The 20628-nt window shown below is 45.8% G+C and overlaps 2 protein-coding genes across 3 annotated transcripts; both read right to left on the bottom strand.

Annotated features, from left to right (window-relative positions):
* Window positions 1–6589: 6589 nt before the first annotated feature.
* CNPY3 (canopy FGF signaling regulator 3) lies at window positions 6590–12491 on the bottom strand. Its single transcript, XM_028724908.2, has 6 exons — window positions 12260–12491; window positions 10428–10551; window positions 9610–9706; window positions 9360–9482; window positions 8478–8595; window positions 6590–7681 (listed from the first exon to the last, which is right to left on the bottom strand). Exons 1-6 carry the CDS (start codon window positions 12378–12380, stop codon window positions 7431–7433), a joined length of 834 nt encoding a protein of 277 aa, XP_028580741.2. The 5' UTR covers window positions 12381–12491; the 3' UTR covers window positions 6590–7430.
* A 2114-nt stretch (window positions 12492–14605) lies between these two features.
* PTCRA (pre T cell antigen receptor alpha) lies at window positions 14606–19512 on the bottom strand. 2 transcript variants are annotated; one of them, XM_028724909.2, is made up of 5 exons: window positions 19057–19512; window positions 17256–17579; window positions 16821–16862; window positions 15526–15658; window positions 14606–15067 (listed from the first exon to the last, which is right to left on the bottom strand). In XM_028724909.2, the coding sequence occupies exons 1-5, from the start codon at window positions 19121–19123 to the stop codon at window positions 14920–14922; spliced, it is 714 nt and encodes a 237-aa protein (XP_028580742.2). In that variant the 5' UTR covers window positions 19124–19512; the 3' UTR covers window positions 14606–14919. The 2 variants fall into 2 exon arrangements, with proteins under 2 accessions (XP_028580742.2, XP_028580743.2); XM_028724910.2 differs by having other exon boundaries at window positions 17256–17576.
* Between the last annotated feature and the right edge of the window lie 1116 nt (window positions 19513–20628).

The raw sequence follows: 20628 nt of genomic DNA, 5'->3' as shown, positions 1-20628 counted from the left end.
GCAGGTGATGGAAGATCTGCTGTGATGGAAGATTAACAAGGGGTTAGATTGGGGTGGGGAAGCTTAAACCCAGGGGTCAGGTCTAGACAGGCCCCTTAATATAGCACTTAGGACACACCCTGTCCCCAGACCACATAACTCACTGCCTTGCTACTGCACCCTTATTGACTGGTTTTGCCTGATTAGAAGGTGCCCTTGAACTTTGTTAATGCTATTTTGCTTGCCTGGACAGAGGAGTGTGTGTGTGTGTAAAGGCAAATGTACAAAGGTAGCGGACAGAGGAGTGTGTGTGTGTAAAAGTGAATATACAAAAGTAACCTTTACCCTTGTTCCTCTGCCCCCTCTTGCCTCTGGCTCCGCCCACCACAGGTTGCCCAGAAGGGAGTACTGCAAAACGTTGCACAGCCAAGCAGTTCCACATGGTGTGATGCAGCCTCCTATGAAATCAAACCTTGAGCACAAGTGCAATGGCTTCTCTATTATATGCACCACTTGAGAGGGCAGGGTATGCATAACAACCCTTCGATCTTGGTATTTTTGGTTGCAAAGCCAAGAATTGAATAATAAGTGAAACCTAAAGTATATTCAGCCACCAACAGGATTTCTGATTCACCTCCCTTAAATCAGAGATCAGGTTCTAGGGCTCCTGTATTTGAGATTACGGCACCTGCGGCTTTTTCTTCTTTCTTCTTTTCTTCTTCTTTCTTCTGCAGCGTTTGCCTCCCAGGATGGGTCATAAGGAAAGGGTTAAAATAGGTGTGATGTGATTGGCCAGTGAGAATGCAAGGGGGGAATAAAAGTTAGAGTGGGAGGTTTTGAAAGTCAGTTGAGGTTTGGGAGTTGAAGAAGGAAGCGGGAGGTTTAGGTGTGGGTTGGTAGAGTTGCATTGTGAGAGAGTGAGAGGAATTGTTAGGTGGAGTCAGATAGATAGTTGGGAATAATCAGTTTGAAGTTGTCAGGAACTAAGAACAAGAAACTGACAAGAGAAGGATTAACTGAAACCATAAGCTGGTTCCTGCATTTAAAAATAAACTTGATTATTTGTTTATGTTAACAACTGACTGGACTCCATGGGTCCCCGTAAGATACGGGGGGGGGGGGGGGTGGCAGCGGAAAAAGCAATCGCAGTGGCGGCACAGGGTCAATAGACCGTCAAACGTCCGGGGGCCCTGTGTGTGATCGCCACACTTACCCCTGTAACCTTTGCTGGGGGAGAAAGAAAGACAGGCTGCTGTCAATGGAGTATAGCTTAAAATAATTATAATAGCATTATTTTCACCTAAAGGCAATTTTCATATATATATTATTTTACAAAATCAGAGTTAGCCACATGTCATTAACGTAACTGTCATCAACACCAAATAATAGTGTTAACAATTCCACGTGGGTAATGCTGACTTTTTGAAAATAAATATGAAAACCATCCTTATAAACTATGAAAGTTGTTCAGTTATGATGACTGTTTCCTCAAATCTACCATGGTTTAATACATTGGGATGTTTACTGGCTCTTCAATTTAATTGGATTTGACAAGATTTGTGCCATGTTCTGCCTACAGTCTCAGCGTAATGCTGGTGTCAACAAAAGAGGTTTAAAGACTGTCTCAAGGCAAATCTAAAAAAAATGTAGTATAAACACCAACGATTGGGAAACACTGGACTGCGAGAGCTCCAGTTGGAGAACAGCCTTTACCAAAGGTGTCATGGGCTTTGAAGACACTTGAACTCAGAACGCAAGGGAGAAACGTGCTAAGAGGAAGGCACGCTTGGCAAATCCACACTGTGATCAACTCCTGCCTGGAACAGTCTCAGCTTGGCGGGGTGCACGTGCCTGCTTCTGTTGCACCTGATATGGTGACTTTGTCTGGAATTGTACAAAGATTGTTATTTTTAAAACATTTTTTTCAACTATTCATTGGGAAATCTTGATTAAAAAATTAAAAGTTCTCACCGAAGGGGCATTCAGAAACAAGGTGGTCATCAAATAATCCGAGCATTGCATAAAAAGCTTCCAGAATCTATATATATCTGCATCTATATATAAACATAATAACAGATCAAAGCAGATTTGAGCAATTCAGAAGGCGTTTCCACCGCACAAAGCCTCCTGTTTCAAACTGATCCTACATTTGTTTTCACATAAAGTATAATCTGCGACAAACAGCTTTCGCAAGCAAAAGACGTGCCTGTGAGTCAAGCAGCAAAAAGTCTCACAAGCATATTAAAAAAATTAATATACTTAGTATGAAGTCATTTTACATGACACTACCTGACTAGCTGGAAATGCCCACTGAATAACACAGCTGCAAATCTGGCATCAAGAGATGTAGACTATTGCATAGCTCTTCTGGGAGTGTGTTGTTGTTTTTATTTAACTGAACAAAAAGACCAGGAAGAGAAACTGCTGCAGGGAGAGCCAAACTAGATGACATTATGAGATTCCAAGTTACTCTGTGGATGTTAATCGTGAAGGCATAGGTTTCTGTTGCTGGGCACAGAATGTTTGCATTTTGCTTAACACGTCACACAAGTCTTGACTTTGGGTGCACTAGGAGAGCAGCCTGTTTCGTACTCCACATTCCTGCCTCTTTGGTCAAGACTGCATCTGCTCTCGCTCTTCTCTATCTGGTTTCATACCAACCCTCACTCACAGGCTATTTGTCCATCGGAAAATGGGATGGGGGAGCGTTTTCCAGCCCCAAAGCCCCATCGCTTTCTGGGCAAGCTCGGCATGCTTGCTCCTGCAAGCGATCTCATTCAGGCACACAGGTGGTTACAGCAGCCCGTTATACAGAAATCTTTGGCTTGATGTGTAAGTGGAAATGTGAGGAGCCATCAGCTGCTTTTTAGACTCAACCTCAAAAATGCTTCTTGCTTTTGCAGATACAGAGGGAAACCTTAGAACGACCCCAACAAAGAGCTCCTAAAACTGTGACAAGCCAAGATACGGGAATTTACATGAATGGAGACATTTGCCTTTCAACAGTTGAACACCAGAAGACACATTTTTAGAGCTATGATTCCCTTGATTGATAAAATAGGGGGAGGGGGTTCAACCACCAAGAGACTCTGAACAGCCACCATATTCTTATACTAATTTATACACAAAGCATGATGTACTCCTAACATTGAGCGGGAGGGAGAGTACTTTACCTTTCCCCCCAATGGTTTGAGAAAATGGTGCTTTGGTCATTCCCTCGTGTTTTCGTGTGTTTGAATGCCATATGCTGGCTTACTAGCAGTACATGTGACAAGGATCCAGGGGTCTTGGTGGACTACAAGCTTAACATGAGTCAACAGTGTGATGCAGCAGCAAAAAAAAGCTAATGCTATTCTAGGATGCATCAACAGAAGTATAGTGTCCATATCAACGGAAGTAAAAGGTAAAGGGACACAGGTGGCGCTGTGGTCTAAACCACTGAGCCTCCTGGGCTTGCCAATCAGAAGTTCGGCAGTTTGAATCCACTCGACGGTGGTGAGCTCCCGTTGCACTTTCCCAGCTTCTGCCAACCTAGCAGTTCGAAAGCACGCCAGTGCAAGTAGATAAGTAGGTACCATTGCAGTGGGAAGGTAAACAGCGTTTCCGTGCACTCTGATTTCTGTTAGTGTTCTGTTGTGCCAAAAGCGGTTTAGTCATGCTGACCGCATGACCACAGGACAAATGCCAGCTCCCTCGGCCTGAAAGTGAGATGAGTGCTGCACCCCTTAGTCGCCTTTGACTGGACTTAACCATCCAGGGGTCCTTTACTTTTACATTTTGACCATGGATGCTTTAGCTGAGATTCCTGCATTGCAAGGGGTGGGACTAGATGACCCTTGGTCCCTTCCAACTCTATGATTAAAGAGGTTGAAAATGACCCTAAGAACAGTCAGCTAGATCTTGGCAATGGCTCATCTGATGATTTGTAACGGTATCCTGTTCTCTGAGTGGCCAACCAAATGCCTGCAGAAAACCCAGGAGGACCAGAGCACAAGAGCACTCTCCTCTCTGTGGTTTCCAGTAATTGGTATGATAATCCATCTGGTTATGATAAGCGCTGTTATTTAATCTTCAGAAGCTGTGCCTGAGTTTGCTTCTCTGCCCCCTCTTCCCTCCCCATCTCTTCTCCCTTACGTGTCATGTCTTTTCAATTGTAAGCCTGCCGGCAGGGACTCTCTTATCTTAAATGCATCTGCCACAGCTGCAACTAAACATGTCTCTCCTGTATTGGTCTTTACAGCCACGGAAGACACTGTGACTTGGTTTTACCCCTGATGGCACACTCCTCCACTGTCTCTTGGAACGAGACAGACGCCAGCCGAAGTAAAATGCAGCAAAGGTTTCAAACACATTTGGTCGCTTGTATTGAGCTTCTCAAGAGGATAGTTTTAACCTCTTGCCAAAAGAGAAAAGGAGGGCTAACTTGGCCTCCTTGGAGAAGATAATCTACAGCCTGGGAACCAAGGTCCTACCCTTAGCAACACCAAGGCTACGGTGTAGGGCTCGCATTTCCAACCTCACTAGCACCACCTGTTGCTTATTCCATAAATGGTTTTGCTTCCTTTCCCTCTACTTGCGCTGGCTGCCAGAATGTCAGGGACAGAGGCAGGTGCCGCAATGGGCATACGCAGGTGCTGAACCTTGCATGCGCACTCAGGCATCTCTTTTTGCAAGCGCCACACCTGCAAGGAGTTTATCACAGGAAGATGTTCACCCCAAATATACACAACACACTCGCTGGAAATAAAGAACACAGAATGAGTTTCTGCCTTGATCTCCAAACGCCTCTGGAGAGCGTGACAAAAGACTAATTACAGACAGATGAGATAATTCATGGTGTTAACCTCTCTAGCTACCTTGGTATTGAAGAGGTTGACTAATAATAATAATAATAATAATAATTTTATTTATACCCCGCCCTCCCCGGCCAGAGCTGGGCTCAGGGTGGCTAACACCAGTAAAATTACAATAAAAATACAATGGGGGGGGGGGGGGAGAGAGAGAGACAAAATTTAAAATGCAGTCTCATTTTAAAAGTAGCCCATGGATCAAAACCATAAGGGGAGGGAAAACATAAGGGTCAGACTGAGTCCAGACTAAAGGCCAGGTGGAACAGCTCTGTCTTGCAGGCCCTGCAGAAAGATGTTAAGTCCCGCAGGGCCCTAGTCTCTTGTGACAGAGTATTCCACCAAGTCGGGGTGAGTACTGAAAAGGCCCTGGCCCTAGTTCAGAAAGTTGGCTGATTTTAACAATGAATTCCTGTATCCTTCCTTTCGAAAGGGCACATGGATTTGTTTTACGTTCATATAATTAGAGAGTTATTTGCTGGATTGCCGTGTTATGTTTTGAAGTGATTATTTGCCAGCATAATGATGTGTTGGTTTCCATTTTTCTCGTTCTGTTTGTAGTCACTTAGAGCATTGCTTATATCAAAAAGCAGCATACAAATCTAAATAAAGAAATAATAAACATTAGAGGACTTTTTTAAAAAAACCGAGACTGCTCCCTCCTGCCTCTGATCCATAGCTGGTAGGTGGCATGGGACTCACATTATGTCATAAATGTGACTGCAATTATAAAAACTTGCAGTTTCTAAAACATATAGGAAATAGATGAGGAAAAAAGAATAAATAGTTAACTGGGATATGCGGGGGGAAAGAAAAGAGAACAAATTTATGGAACCACAGAAGGAGAGGGAGGAAAGTCGAAGATTTAAGATATATGAATTGTTTCTTTTCTTTTGCTGAAATGTTTATTTGTTATAATTAAAAATCATAAATAGAACTTTTAAAAAGAATGTGTCTGCAAAATTCAGCACCTTGTATGTCCAAAAGCCGTAATCATACACTTCTGCAATATATAATATTAAATATGCTACAGGTATATAGACAAAAGACATATAGGACAGGAAAGGCTGTTTGCTTAAGTGTGATGAAAAGCAGAAATAAGAGGAAGTGCAGAAGACGAAGCAGGAAGCTCTCCTACTTAGGAAAGCTCACCTAAGTATTCAACACAGAAAATGACCTTTAACTGAACGTCCAACTTTTAAGACTGGCAGGTATTTGCTGGGGACAGTGCCTATCCCTTTAAAAAGCTCTGACAAAAATGAGAATGGACTGACTTGCCCTTTAAGAAGCTCTGAGACTGCCAGCTGCTGGTCTACTTGCCCAGCCGAGGAATGTAAGAAACTGCTTTATACGGAGTCAGACTACCGGTCCCTCTCACAGAGTGCCCATCTACACTAGGGGAAGCCAACCTTTTAGGCTTGGGGGCACTTTTGGATTTTTGAGCAAGCGCTGCAGACACACATGCGCCCGTCAGTTCCTTCTTCACTGGATCAGTCTGGCTCCCCAGAATAGATCGCTTTCCCAGAACCTGGTTCCAGCAGAATTAACTTGAGCCTTGAAAAGATCACAGAGCTGAATAGGAAAGTGGAATCAAGAATCACCTTTCAAATTTCCTCCTTCTGCTCTATGTATTTTCCAAGAGAGACACAAAGGTTATTAAGACTGTATTGCAACCTTTTCCTCAAAAGATTCACAAAGGTAAATATCATTCATATAGCAGTGCGGGGAAAGAAAGCCAGTGGAAGGGCCGGATGGAGCACAAATTACTCAAAAACTCTTTTATTTTCACTCTTTGCAGGACTTCAGGAAACAGGAAGAATGGTCATCGCAGCAACAGAAAGCACAGGTTTTTAAGGGAGGGGAGGAGAGGCAAGAGAAACACCTCATCAACCTGCAAGTTCTCTCCTGACTGGAGCAACTGCAGGAAATGATCCATTAAGGTTAGGAGTAATTCAAAAACAAAACAACAAAAAGATATCGCAACAGAAGCACAGTGCCCTTACACGAATAGTACCTTCGCCCTCATTTCCCTCCAAGCAAACGCAGTGATCTGCATGATGAAAAGAAGGACTTTCCAAAAAATCGACTTAGGGAATGTACCAAGTTGAGAGCCTGCTACGCTGGCTATAGAGAGGTTATCATGGCTTCAGTCAAATGGGCTGGAGAGGCAAGCTGCCTTGCAACCCAACCTGGATCTCTTACAACTTTCTCCTTGCCTTCCACCCGCCCCCCAGTTGCGTTTAGCAGATCAAAGCTCGTGGAGGTCAATTGATGAAAGCAGCGGGCTCAGTTTTTGAACACCAGCCACGCAGACTTAGGGAGCCAGTCCTTCAGGCCCTCCTTCTGCCTGGCTTGCTCCTCTGAGCAGGCAAGGGGCTAGCTGGGTTCAGCCCACCCTGCACCTGCGATGAGACACCATAACACTGGGTGGCTAAAGTTCGAAAGGCCACGGTCCTTGCCCGTCAGGAACAGCCTGGCACTTCCCCCTCGAGGAAGCTGAGAAATCTCCATCTTGCAACTCGGGTGGGCGAAAGCAATTCTCAGTGGCCTGAATACAAGCTTGCAAGTCCACGCGAGGAAAAGCACAGGTGGCTGGCACCTAGCCTACAGTTCGTCCGGCCTGTGTGAGAGCGGAGCCTCCTTCCCAGCATCCTTTGCTTCATCCTGCTCCTCTGATTGGTCAGAGACCTCTTGGGGACTCGGTTTCTCACCCTCCCCTTCTTGCCCTGCTTTGTCCTTGCTGCTCTTTTTGCTTTTCGAAGCCTTCTTGCCTTTGCCCTCCTTCTTCTTAGACTTCTTCGGCCTTGAACTTGCCCCGTCCCCTTTCTTGCCAGCCCACTTCTCTGTCAGGCAGCCTGGAGAGAGGAGAGGGGTGGAAAAAGGAGACTATGGGATTTTGCAATGTCTCCACTCCTCCCTGAGCACACAATTCCAGTTGCCACCTAATTTATTTAGATGAAGTTTCCATTAGGCTTAGGTTACTAGTTAGTACATCTGGTGGTATCATCCAATTGTTTTTGTTGGGACTCCAGATCCCATCAGCCCTAGCTAGCATGGTGGTGGATGATGGGAATTGGAGTCCAACAGCATCTGGAGGGCAGCACATTGAGTATGACTGGGTGAATAGAAAACCGGGGCTGAAATCATTGCTTTCAGTCACTCACCTCACAAGCTAGCCTTGGGTCAGTCACGACCCCTCGGCTCTCAACGTGCTGTTGTGAGGGTAAAAAAATACAAGGGAAGGAAAGCAACAAGCTGCTCCAAGCTCTGTGGACTACAGGCAAGTTAGAAATGTGATAAATTAATGTGAGGACTACAATGCCCATCATTCCTGACCGCTGGCCATGATGGCTGGGGTTGATGGGAGTTGAAGTCCAACAACACCTGGGGCAGAGGTTCCCCATTCCTGAGTGAAATCCATTTGGATGGTTTTGTGGTGGCCATTTTGCACAGGGGTTCCGTTCCTGGCCCCCACGTACATTGGCATAAGCCCAGTCTGCCCAACCCCCATTCCACCCTCTTCCACGTCCCAAAGGACCTGCACGTTGGCGGCTACAAGTTAGTTGAACGTGCCTGTAATGGCTGCCGCCTGTACACATATCCCTGGACCCCAACTATGGGTCTGGCCACTTCCCAGGAAACATAACTCACTGGTATCTTTTCCTTTCAAGACGTGGTTTGCACAGAGAAACTGGGAAATGTCTTCTTCCTGATGGTTCCGGTACCAGTCTTCGATCACATCTTCAAATTCCTCCACCATTACCTCACACTAAGAGAGAGAGAGAGATAGAAATCCTCCTTCAAACATCTACTTGTGGTGTTTTCAACCACACAGCTTCATCACCACTGCAAATGAACCCTAGCTTGGCTGTGACAAAGCCGCATAACATTTAGATCTCACCTGGCCTCAGAGTCCTGCAATGCAGGGGGATCAGACCAGGTAAGCCTCCCTTCCAACTCTACAACTCTATAAATTCAAAGTGGCATGAAAAGGATCCCCCAGCAGTCTCTCATCTAACCACGGATCACCAGACCTGCCTTGCTTCAGCTAGGTCAGGCACCCCCAAACTTGGCCCTCCAGATGTTTTGGGACTACAACTCCCATCATCCCTAACCACTGGTCCTGTTAGCTAGGGATGATGGGAGTTGTAGTCTCAAAAAAACAGCTGGAGGGCCAAGTTTGGGGGTGCCTGAGCTAGGTTATGCACTAGTTTTCCACCCCCACCAATATCCATGAAAATGTACCTTTGGAACACACCCTAAAAATGTGATTGACAGGCCAGTGGTTTCAGCATTAGATGCAGAATTCTTGCTTTCAGTTCTCCTGTTCGAAAGGAGAATCCTAGGGCAGCCTTCACCCATCTGAGGCTCCCCGGATGCCTTGGGCTGATGGGAATTGTAGTCCAAAACATCCAGAGAGGCCCAGATTGGTGAAGGTGCTCTAGGAGATCAACCATGAGCTCCAGTTACTTGGAACTGCTGTGCCGCCATCAGTCATGTGGCCTTCACAAAGTGTGACGCCAAGGGCTGTACCTGCTTCTTTAGATCGGCCACTTCCGCAGAGGTTTCATTCCACAGCTCATAAGGGATGTCCATCACCACCTTCACTCCTTTGTGTACCAAGTTATGCAGTGTTTCAAAGGTCTCAGACATACCCTAAAGGAAGTGAGAGAGTTCAGTGGTGTATCCTGGAAGAGCCAAGACAGGCAAAGAAAACGAAAAGCAGAAAAGTAGCTCTTAAAAAAAATCTGGAAACAAGATGAAATACCGAGACATTTCAAACCTTTGCAAATCTGTTGCTTCCCGTTCTCTCTTTGTGCAGGTTGTATTCCAAAAGCCTCTTGCAGATGTTTTCTGTCACTTCAATAAGGCGAATGTCCCTGCAGGCAAAAAAAGTGTATTTGTGAGTGGCAGGATCTCTGTATGAGTGTCCAATGACACAAGTATAAAACAGCAGCTGGTAGAATGTACCTCAGCACTTTATCATCTCACAATTTACTGCTTGAGATCAATTTCCATGTGTTATGGGACTTCGCTAGTAAGAGCTTCTGAATCTGGAATGGAGCTTTCCAGAAAAACCATGAAAATGTGCCTTTCCACAGTCTCAATCAATAGACAGTGTATACGCATACACCCTTGGGACTTCACCTCATTTAATCTGTGAGTTACCTGTCCTACCTTCTTCAAACATTGAGGACTAGAAACATAAAACACAATGCGAACTAGGCACATCTAAGAATAGGACCTAAAGCATCCAATTATGTATGTTAGTTTCACCATATCAATGGGACTTAGGGTGTCCAATCTTTACTGAAAGGTCACTTTTTTTGCCTGCATGTTGGGGGAGTCCTATAAATTGCATACTGCACAACCAAAGAGCTCAATCCTGCAGAAGGAATAAGAAACCTTCCTTCCTTGCAGGAACAAATGGCAAGTAGCTTATGGGTGTGACTTTTTTGCATTTTATATCCTAGCAGACAAAAGTAAGATTCAGGAGAGTTAACACCCTCTCTGAATTACTTACTGACCAAGATATTGCAATAATGTACAAGGTGAAGAATGGCTGCCTCCAAGGGTCTCTCAACAGCCTCATTCACTTACGATTTTGTGTACTTGATTTTGGATCCCTTGCCATCCAAAAAGCCGTACTTCGTGTCAATCACCTCCTTGGTCTTGCCAGTTTCATCGAAGGAGGATTTCAGTTCCAAAGCCACGTACTTGCACACTAAAGACAGAAAAAACCAATTAGTAACCACTCACATATTTTAATTGGTGATTAAAAGCCAGTAGGTAAGCAGATAACAGAGTTTACAGTGCAGGCCGTATTGAAACAAACAATGGTGTATATTTGGAGAAAATAAGGCAGGGATAGGGAACGTGTTGGGATTACAAATCCCATCATTTTTGACCACTGGCTGTGCTGGCTGGGGCTGACAGCAGCCTTCCAGGTGGATTCATCAGCCCCAGCCAGCCTAACCGTCAGGGATGATCCCCAATAACAGTGCAGCAGGTTGAAGGCAGCTCTAACCCTCTACCTAAATACCACTCCGGCTTTCACTTCAGTGAACCTCCTCTGCAACTTCCGGCTCATAGTTCTCTCTGTTCCTCTTTAACTTCTTAAGTTCCATTTTTAGTGACAAGGCGCTTTTCAGATCCCCTTTTCACTCTTGACAGCTTTACCTTATATAAGTGCCCCTGCATAAGCTAGTCTACCTGTAAGCCTGTCATTGTTTCGTGCTGGAAGTCCTTCGCCAAGGGAGGGGAACCTGTGGCTGTCAGACTCCAACTACCAACAGCCACAGCCAGTATCAAGAAAGATCTGGGATGGTGGTAGTTGTCACCCAGTAAAATACTGAGTGTCACCGATTCCCCATCATTTTACCTTATATAGGGATGTCTACGGCTGGGCAATATGTGGTTTTCAACATAGGAAGCTGCATTACTCCAAGTCAGACTACTGGTCCATCTTGCTCAATACAGTCTACACTGACTAGCAGAACCACTCCAAGATTTCAGGCAGGGAGTCTCTCCCAGATCTCCCTGGAGATGCCAGCGGGGACTGAACAAACCTTGGAGCTTCTGCTTGCAAGGCAGACGCTCTGTCATTGAGCTACAGCCTTTCCCCATAGGAAGCTTCAGCCCCCTGTTTTTGACTACCCCTTTTCCTGTCCCTTTACAGTGGTACCTCGGGTTACATACACTTCAGGTTACATACTCTGCTAACCCAGAAATAGTACCTCGGGTTAAGAACTTTGCTTCAGGATGAGAACAGCAGTGGGAGGCCCCATTAGCTAAAGTGGTCCTTCAAGTTAAGAACAGTTTCAGGTTAAGGATGGACCTCTGGAACGAATTAAGTACGTAACCTGCGGTACCAATGTATTTTATTTTGGGCATTTGTGGCCCCACCCTTCATCCAAAAAGGCTCCCAACTGCAGGCTTTTCTTCATCATCATCATCATCATCATTCTATGTCCTTTAAATGTGTTTGTGGGAGGGGTGGGAGTTATTGGTTTGTTTTGCTTCTGTTCTTGCTATGATGATGATGATGCTGATGCTGATGCTGTGAACCACCCTGAGATCTCTGGATGAAGGACGGTATAATAATAATAATAGTAACAACAACAACAACAATTTATTATTTATACAACAACAACAACAATAATTTATTATTTATACCCCGCCCATCTGGCTGAGTCTCCCCAGCCACTCTGGGCGGCTCCCAGTCAAATGCTAAAAACAGTACAGTACATGCAAATGTAATAAACGAATAATAATAATAATAATAATAATAATAATAATAATAATAATTCACACGACACGAAAGGAAAGAGGAGCAGGGAGGGATGAGGAAAATCAAAACTCAGGCGCCGATTTCTCCCCTCCCCCCACAGCTCTGCAATAACGGGTTTTTTGGGGGGGCTTCCCTTTCTCACCTTCGCATTTGCTGGGCAGCTTGACCCACTCGCTGTCCTCGGCAATGGCCCCGCCGCGCCCAGGCGCCGGGCCTACCAGCAGGGCGAGCCAGAGCGCGACGGCGGGACCCCAGGGAGCCATGGAGGGAGGAGGAGACCCCCGCGAGAGGCCGCCACGCCGCTAAAGCCCTCCAGAGCGCGCACCGCGCTTCCGGGAACCTCCCCCCTTTCCCTTTCCCGCAGCGTAGCTATAACAACCGGAGCCCTTGGCCAATGGCGGCCGGGAACGTGTCACGCCGAGGCCAACGGGCCGGCGCGAGGCGCCCGGTCTTTTGAGATGTCAGCCAATCAGAAGCGGGGGAGGTGGGTGCGCCCTCTCGCCTCTCCAATGGAGCAGCTTCGCTTTCCCCTCAGGTCAGCCAATGGGAGTGCCGCCAGCGCTGTCCTGTGATTGGTGCTCGCCTCCGTTCGTCTCAGCCCTGGAATGCTCACTCCATTCATTGTTGTAAAAAAGGCATTCACAAATATTTGGCGCAGGTAACGCGCGGGGGTGGGGAGTAGAGAGAATCCTCCTCCCGTCCTTATTCAGATTTTCCATTTATCCAGTTCCAGAGCGGCGGTTCTTTGCGTTCTCAGGCTGCGATCCTGTGTTGTCAATTACATGGGGATAAGTTGGCTCCAACTCAGTGGGATAAGGTAAAAGGTAAAGGACCCCTGGAAGACAGGAGTGCCTGGCGTGCTCTGGTCCATGGGGTCACGAAGAGTCGGACACGACTAAACAACAACAAAGGACCCCTGGACGGTTAAGTCCAGTCAAAGGCGACTATGGGGTTGCGGTGCTCATCTCTGACTAAACTGCTTCTGGCGTGACATATATAGGGTCCGTGCTGTTACTTTTTACTTAATGACATTCTATGCTGCCCATCAACTTAAGTTCTAAACGGTTTGCGAACTTACTAAAAACAACAACCCAAACTTACTGAGATGGTTAGGATATACGCAGCTACTCGCTGTTTTTTACTCTCTCCCGTCCCAAAACCTGCAGCTGTTGCTTAAGAGGCTTAAGAGCTTTGGCTTTCAGCTGCAGATGGGAGGACTGAGGTGGAGAGGGGCTTGCCTATTGCTACATAGTGAGTTCGTATTTTGGCAGCATGCGTAATCACCAACACTCCACTGGCTGTTGCAGCTACCTACCTGCTCCATACATTATTGTTGCAAGCATCCAGGCAGAGGGCCTTCTTGGTAGTGGCGCCTGCTCTGTGGAACGCCCTCCCATCAGATGTCAAGGAAATAAACAGCTATCTGACTTTTAGAAGACACCTGAAGGCAACCCTGTATCGGGTGTGGTATAAATATTACAATTACTATTATTAAAAAATTAAGTAATTTATTTTTGAAAACAGATTTATAGCACCTGTAAAATACAAACAGGAAGAGGGCTTTTGTGATTGTTGCTACAATCCGCAATTGCTGCATAAATCCTCATAAAAATGCTAGACATGCTTTGGCTGTTCTGTAAACACACACAGAGCATTTAATTGTATTCATATGTCTGTTAAGTAACAGTTCCAAGAATGTAGGGAAGAACCAACCCCTATCCCATGCCTCCCTTGCATGCAGCTTCCTCCTTGCACCTGCCAGGATTCAGAACTGGAGCCCTGCTTGCTAAAGATGGTGTGATGTCTGTCTGTGCCATTCATCCTGTGACAGCTGTTGTTTCACATAGGCAGGGTACCACTGTGACATGATGTTGCAGATGCTGAGCAATGACGATGCACTTGTGATCCTGCACCTAATGACTTCTTATGCAATTAATATTTTGCTACTTTGGAAGGGCTGAAAACCCAGAACCTCACTCCCTACTACAGAGAAAGGAGTGGAGAACCTCAGGCTCAGGGGGCTGAATATGGTTGCCCAACTCTCAGGGCCCCCCAGGCCACACCCCTCACTGCCCCTGATTTTACCTGGCTGGAAAATGCCCTTGAAATGGATAAATACCTCTTTGCTTGTCTGGCTGGAAAGCAGCGAGTGACTGGCTGCACCCACCTTGACCACACATAAACTGTTATGGAAGCATGTCCTGGAAGGAACATGGCCATCGGGCTGAAAAACACCGTCCACTTCTTGAGTGAAGCCATGCCCCTCCAGATGTTATTAGACCCCAACTCCCGTCAACCCCAGGTCCCCCAGCCAATGGTCACGAACGATGGGAGTTATAGCCCAGTCCATTTCTGGAGGGGGACACAGGTTTCAGACCCCACTGCCTTAGGCATTCTCTCATAAAGATGACAACGAGCTGTATAATTGAGGACAATGCAAGCAAGACTATATGTACAATTATGAACAAAGAAATATCACACGGCAATATTCAAGAGAGAAACATTCTTCTCAGGACATCACATACTGCGCTTTCAACACAAGAATATCGAAAGGGTGTCAAGCCTTGTTATTTGTGTGGATTTGTGTACCGCTACAGCCTGGGTGCCTGGCTTAGTTGTTGTCCGATTAGTGTTCAGCATCAAAGAACCCAAATCGAAGGTCACAGCAGAGGCAGATGAAAGGAAGCCAAAAGCCTGTTTTTCAGCCAGTATTCAAACCAGGCTAGTCTCTCCCTCTTTTGTTCAAGTGAATGCTTCCATCTTCAGGACACATACTCTGCTTCCATATGGAGTTCCTTCTTTTCAGCCAGATATGTGAAAGTTGCCTTTCCCCCTAGTCCATTGCTCTGTGCTTTTCATAGCAACAATTTCTGTGACAGAAGCAGTTCTGACTCTGTGTGGATGAACTGCAGAAAAGTTGGAAGGCTTCAGGTGCAACGGGATATCTTCCCTGAAAGGAGAGGGAAGATTACAGCAGGTTGGGAGCTGAACTTTACTATCACCATCACCACCACCATCATCATCATCTTAACACCACACCCTTCCTTCAAAGAGTTCAGTGATGTTTCTGCTGCCACCGTTCTACCCATGGCTGAGCTATGGTTTGGCTTAGCATTACATCCAAACCTATGCTTGTGTTTCCCCCAGACAAACCATGAGCAGTAAACCAAGAACAAACACTGGTTCGTCTGAAGTGAGGCAAACCATGAGCCTGGCTTTGGATGTGATGCTAAACCAAACCATGGAATAGCTCTGGGTAGCGTGGCAGCAGCAGAATGAGAGAGGTACCCTGCTATCACAATCCGTGATCCAGGAAACTGCACATTTGCTTGCTTGTTCTAGGCCATGGTTTGGCTTAGCTTTATATCTGAACTAGGTCTATGTGTTGGATGTTGTGGCCAGTATTACCTCTTGTAAACAATGCAGCAGGTCATCAACACGTCAAACAGGAGCAACTTGAACAGCAAAATTCTGATGGCCAGAAGAAGTAAGATCTGTGAGCGGCTATGCAGATCTTCAATGAACAATGACTCTTCTTGGGCTGCCACCACAAAAAGAAGAAAGAATAAGGCAGAGTAATATCCACAGAATAACTATATCCCCAGCCACTTATGTGCTCCCCCCGATACTTTGGATACAGGCCTATGTTACCAATGTTATCTCTTAATTGCTGCCAAGCCCAGTGGATGATCAAACTATCAGGAGACACAGCAGTAATCTGATTGATAAGGTAGTTCCAGACAATTTAGAGTTTACACTTTTCATTATCAACTCTTAACAAGAGGATAGCAGATTTTGTAATTCTAATTCTCTTTTTCTTCCTACTTCTACAAGCACTAAGAAGGTGACCAGCCCTTATATTAGCTCTGTCTTTGGTTTTGTTGTTCATCTTTGGGCGCAAGGCCCTGCCAAGTCTTTTATCCTCAATTTCTCATTCAGTTAGCAAAAATTGATTTGTAGGCGCACTTGCTTCCCAGGCACATCATGTCCACAGAATGGAAGGTGGCAGGATCCCCATGGATGTGCTTTTTGGGGAGCTGGCTTCAGGCACCAGGCCTGTTGGTGGAGCAGCTCTGCACTACAAAGAAGTGATATGAAAGCTGGCAACACCAACCCCACCATGTGAGACTCCCTTGCAGACAACTGCAGTACCTGGAGACACACAGGTTGTGCATCCATAGCAGTGACCATAGAAGAAATGACCACTGGGAAGAGTGCACAGAGAACAACTGGATCTGCATCTGCACAACTGAATGCCTTTATCTGCCCCAGCTGCAACAAAACATGTCTTTTCTGTGTCAATCTCTACAGCCACAGCAGGCACTGTAACCTTCCAACAGGCGCACTCTTCCATTGTCCCCCGAGACAGATGGATGCCAACCAATGCTTGGGTGTGTGTGTGTGGAGGGCATGGGCAACACTGTGCCAAAGACCCCCTGACCTCTGGCACCGACCCTGTAGGTGTGGATAGAATTGCAGCTGTGGCCTTCCTCTCTAATCTGCTTCATTCATAATAGCTCAAATTGTGTTCTATAAAGATATATGAATCTGGAATTTAGTTGTTCGTCATGGCACAAGGGTCCAAACACTAGCCTTGTATACTTACAACAGCTTTGTCTGAATTCCTGCCCCCAAAACACCAGGTTCGGAACTGAGCTCTTAGTATAACTGAGATTGGAAGGAGAATGCATTCTTGTTCTTACCTTCTTGCTTTTCACTCAGGCAGAGATCTCCCATATTTTCTTCTGTAAGACAAAATAATGACTTAGAGAAGGCATTGCAAGGGAAAGATTGGTAGCATGCCTGCCTTGGTTGTGTTATATAAGTTTCCAGGTTATTAATTTACTGATTTGAAGCACCTGGAATTTGTGCATAAATGCCCTTATTGATCGACTGCTTGTATTAGGACACATCAGTTAGAAGGAGAGAGTTCATTGCCAAAAAGGCAGGATTTAAGTGTAACAGGATAACAGTAACTAGATAAATGAGGTTGCGTTCCAATGCATGCTTACCTGGGAGTAAGTCTCATTGAACTCAATGGGACTTCTAATTAGACATGCATAGGGTTGCACTGTTAATTTATGAGGTCCTAAAAGTACATCTACTGTCCATACTCCCATCCCCCCATTCATGAATACCTGAGAGTTGAAGGGAGGTGGTGCTCCATGTCTTTGAAGTTTCGTTTGGTGCGACATAGCAAGCGACTGTACTCCACGATCCAAATTCTTTGGTGCTGATGGAGAGTTGAGAGATGCTGCTGAAAGTCCCATCGTCTTCCTTAGAAATCCCATAGGTGAAAGACTCCAGCATGCTCCCATTTTCATTGGAAAACCGGACGGCCCCCAGTGCTTCCTCAGAGAGATCGTTCACCAGACAAATTACCAGGGTCTTCCTTTCGCCGTTTACTATCACATGGAGCGGCGGTGCAAGGGTTGCGTTTAAGCTCCAAGATAAGTGACCTGCTGAGAGTTTATTATAAACGTGCATGAGCAAAACTACTTGATCGGAGAGCTATTGGTTTTTATGTACACAAATTATGCAGATAATGATTTTTTGGGTTCTTGGTGGAGCCTTGCTTGGTTTTTACTTCATTTGAGCTGTCTTTCATAAAAACGGGGATTCTTCCCCTCCCACGGTTTCTGTCCAATTCAATGAATGATCAAGGGGTCGGAGCAACTCCCATAGCCAGAAAGGGTCGTCCCGGCAGGTGAACTTGTGGCAATGATTCCCCTGCACCCCACTCTGCAAAACTCTTGCTGATTACTTGCCAAGGCCCAAAGGTTGTATAAGACACTTCTGAAAAGTTTCCAAGCAAACAGCTCTGCCAGGCAGCTCTGCCTCTGGTTTGCATGTTTGGTTTTATAACATTTTATAACATTTGCATGTTTGGTTTTATAACATTCCCTCCTGCTGGGACAAACTCTGCTTCCTGCCCACCCCCACCCCCACCCCCATGTCTGGTTTTGCAGGCTAAAGGATGCAAAATTAAGGTACTACACATTCTATTGTAATGATTAGCAAGGTGGTGCAGCAATAAAACTGCTACCGCATTTGCAAAGCTATGCAGGGTCCAGTATGGTTTCAAATTGGATGGGGGACGGTGTACACTGCAAGGAGTCAGACCCTTGGGATCACTTCCAACTCTGCTGTCATATAATTAATTCTGAGTACACAATTTTGGTCAGATATAATTTGTTTTGTTTCTGTTTGGACTCTAAACTTTAGTGCAGACTTTAGGCCCCTGTGGGACAATTTTAAAATTCCAGACCCCAAGTTATTTTATTTAACAACAACAACAACAACAACAACAACAACAAATTTTATTTATACCCCGCCCTCCCCGGCCAGACCGGGCTCAGGGCGGCTAACACAAATAAAATCACAGTAAAAACATAATAGGGGGGAAAGAAAAGAAAAAAGAAAAAAACCAATTTAAAATACAGGTTAAAATGCAATTTAAAATGCAGCCTCATTTTAAAAGTAGCCGATAAATCAAGACCATAAGGGGAGGGAAACATAAGGGTCAGACTGAGTCCAAACCAAAGGCCAGGCGGAACAGCTCTGTCTTGCAGGCCCTGCGGAAAGATGTCAAGTCCCGCAGGGCCCTAGTCTTGTGACAGAGCGTTCCACCAAGTCAGGGCCAGTACTGAAAAGGCCCTGGCCCTAGTTGAGACCAATCTAACCACCTTGCGACCTCCAAAATGTTGTCATTTGTGGACCTTAAGGTCCTCCGCGGGGCATACCAGGAGAGGCGGTCCCGTAGGCACGAGGGTCCTAGGCCGCATAGGGCTTTAAAGGTCAAAACCAGCACCTTAAACCTGACCCTGTACTCCACCGGGAGCCAGTGCAGTCAGGCAGATGGACTCCCCCCGCCTTCTGAATGATACTGTCACATTGACCCCCAACAAGCAAGCATATAAGCTATGGTGTTTTACTCACAGGTCAGAAGTTGGAGTGCTGCGCTGGTCAGGAGGTGCTGGAACGTAAGGTGGAGAGCTGGAGACATCTTGTGAGAATGAGCAGCTACACAAACAGAGAGTGCGCTAGACTAGCAGGCAATGTGCTCAACCTACCTCTCTTCCTCTCTGACCTCAGTACTCCTTTCCCGCAGCTAACGGTTGCACAGCTGCTCCCTAGTAAACAACGGAGGTGTTTTGGTGTGATTTTTCTTAAGCACACTTTTTGATTATTTTAGCTGTGTGACTGGCTTATGTGAGTACCACCAGAACTTGACATAACAATTGCAGCGTCCTGTGGCACTCCGAAAGCTTGCACATTTATTTGAGAAACATATCTCCTGCTAGAGAAAGCCCTGAATAGGGCAGCAGGTCCAGAACGCACCCAAAAATCTCAGAGCCAAGGAAGGCACAAAATGGGAAGTCTCTAACCAGGGTTTCTCAGATTTGATTTTTTTTTTAAGTGTTAATGGGGTAGGGGACAGAGTTTGGATCAAGGCTGAGGGATGGTTTCAAATATATTTTACACCTGTCGTTTTCCTGGTTAAATCATCCTACTATTTGCCTGCATCGCAGATGATGCATGTATCATATTGGTATCCCATAGAACAATCCATGATTATGTGAAATAGGGAGAAATTGAAAAAATAATTATGCATTAAGAGAAACTTGTACAGAGTAGTCCAGGTTACATGAGTCATGCAAGCTGCAGAATTCAGCTTTTCGTGCTGCAGGATTTTAATATTTTTATTATGCAGTACAGCCAAATCCTAACCATGTCTTTGCAGAAGTAGCCCCATTGCATGCAATAGGACTGTGTGGTGCAGTGGTTGGAGTATCAGGCTGGGTTCAAATCCCCACTGGGCCTTGAAGCTCACTGGGTGACCTTGGGCAAGACACTGTCTATCTCTGCCTAACCTATCACACGGGGTGGTTGTGGAGATTAAATGAGGCAGGAGAGAACCATGTATGCCACTTTGAGCTCCTTGGAGAAAAAGGTGGGGGTATAAATGCAATAAATGAAATGAAATAAAGATGGTTCCCAGACCAGACTTTCTGGAGAGACTTTTCAGGGGAGGAGCTGTACACAGTGAGTTGCTCCAGGGACCAGAGGATGCAAAATTTATCGGTGTGAGCTGCTTTCCTTCCACACCATCCCCCATTTGGGTCAACCCATTGGGTCGTAGTACCCAGTGCTATCAGACCCTCCAAGTGTCCCTATTTTCCAGGGACAGCCCCAGATTTACAGAAGCTGCTCCGGTTTCTGATTTTATACTGAAATGTTATAGGGGTCAGCAAACTTTCTCAGCAGGGGCCGGTCTACTGTCCCTCAGACCTAGTGCGGGGCCAACTATATTTTTTTTGGGGGGGGATGAATTCCTATGCCCCACAACCCAGAGATGCATTTTAAATAAAAGCACAGATTCTACTTATGTAAAAATACGCTGATTCCCGGACCCTCCGTGGGTTGGATTTAGAAGGCGATTGGGCCAGATCCGGCCTCCGGGCCTTAGTTTGCCTACCCATGCATTAGGACATTCATAGCAGAAATGTG

Source organism: Podarcis muralis, chromosome 3, assembly GCF_964188315.1.
Source record: "Podarcis muralis chromosome 3, rPodMur119.hap1.1, whole genome shotgun sequence".
Lineage (NCBI taxonomy): Eukaryota > Metazoa > Chordata > Lepidosauria > Squamata > Lacertidae > Podarcis > Podarcis muralis.
Note: the sequence above shows the minus strand (reverse complement) of the source record. Positions and strands in the feature narration are given on the sequence as shown.

Bases quoted from the DNA above. Each gene is read 5' to 3' on its own strand.
- CNPY3 (XM_028724908.2), bottom strand. From the start codon at position 12,380: ATGGCTCCCTGGGGTCCCGCCGTCGCGCTCTGGCTCGCCCTGCTGGTA. The intron at 9,707-10,427 runs GTAAGTGAATGA...TTTTGCCTGCAG, and splicing joins AAAATCAAGTACACAAAATC to GGACATTCGCCTTATTGAAG. The intron at 9,483-9,609 runs GTTTGAAATGTC...CACTTCCTTTAG, and splicing joins GAAGCAACAGATTTGCAAAG to GGTATGTCTGAGACCTTTGA.
- PTCRA (XM_028724909.2), bottom strand. From the start codon at position 19,123: ATGTCTCCAGCTCTCCACCTTACGTTCCAGCACCTCCTGACCAGCGCA. The intron at 15,659-16,820 runs GTAAGAACAAGA...TTGTGGTGGCAG, and splicing joins CCTGAGTGAAAAGCAAGAAG to CCCAAGAAGAGTCATTGTTC. The intron at 15,068-15,525 runs GTAATACTGGCC...CTCTCCTTTCAG, and splicing joins TGCTGCATTGTTTACAAGAG to GGAAGATATCCCGTTGCACC.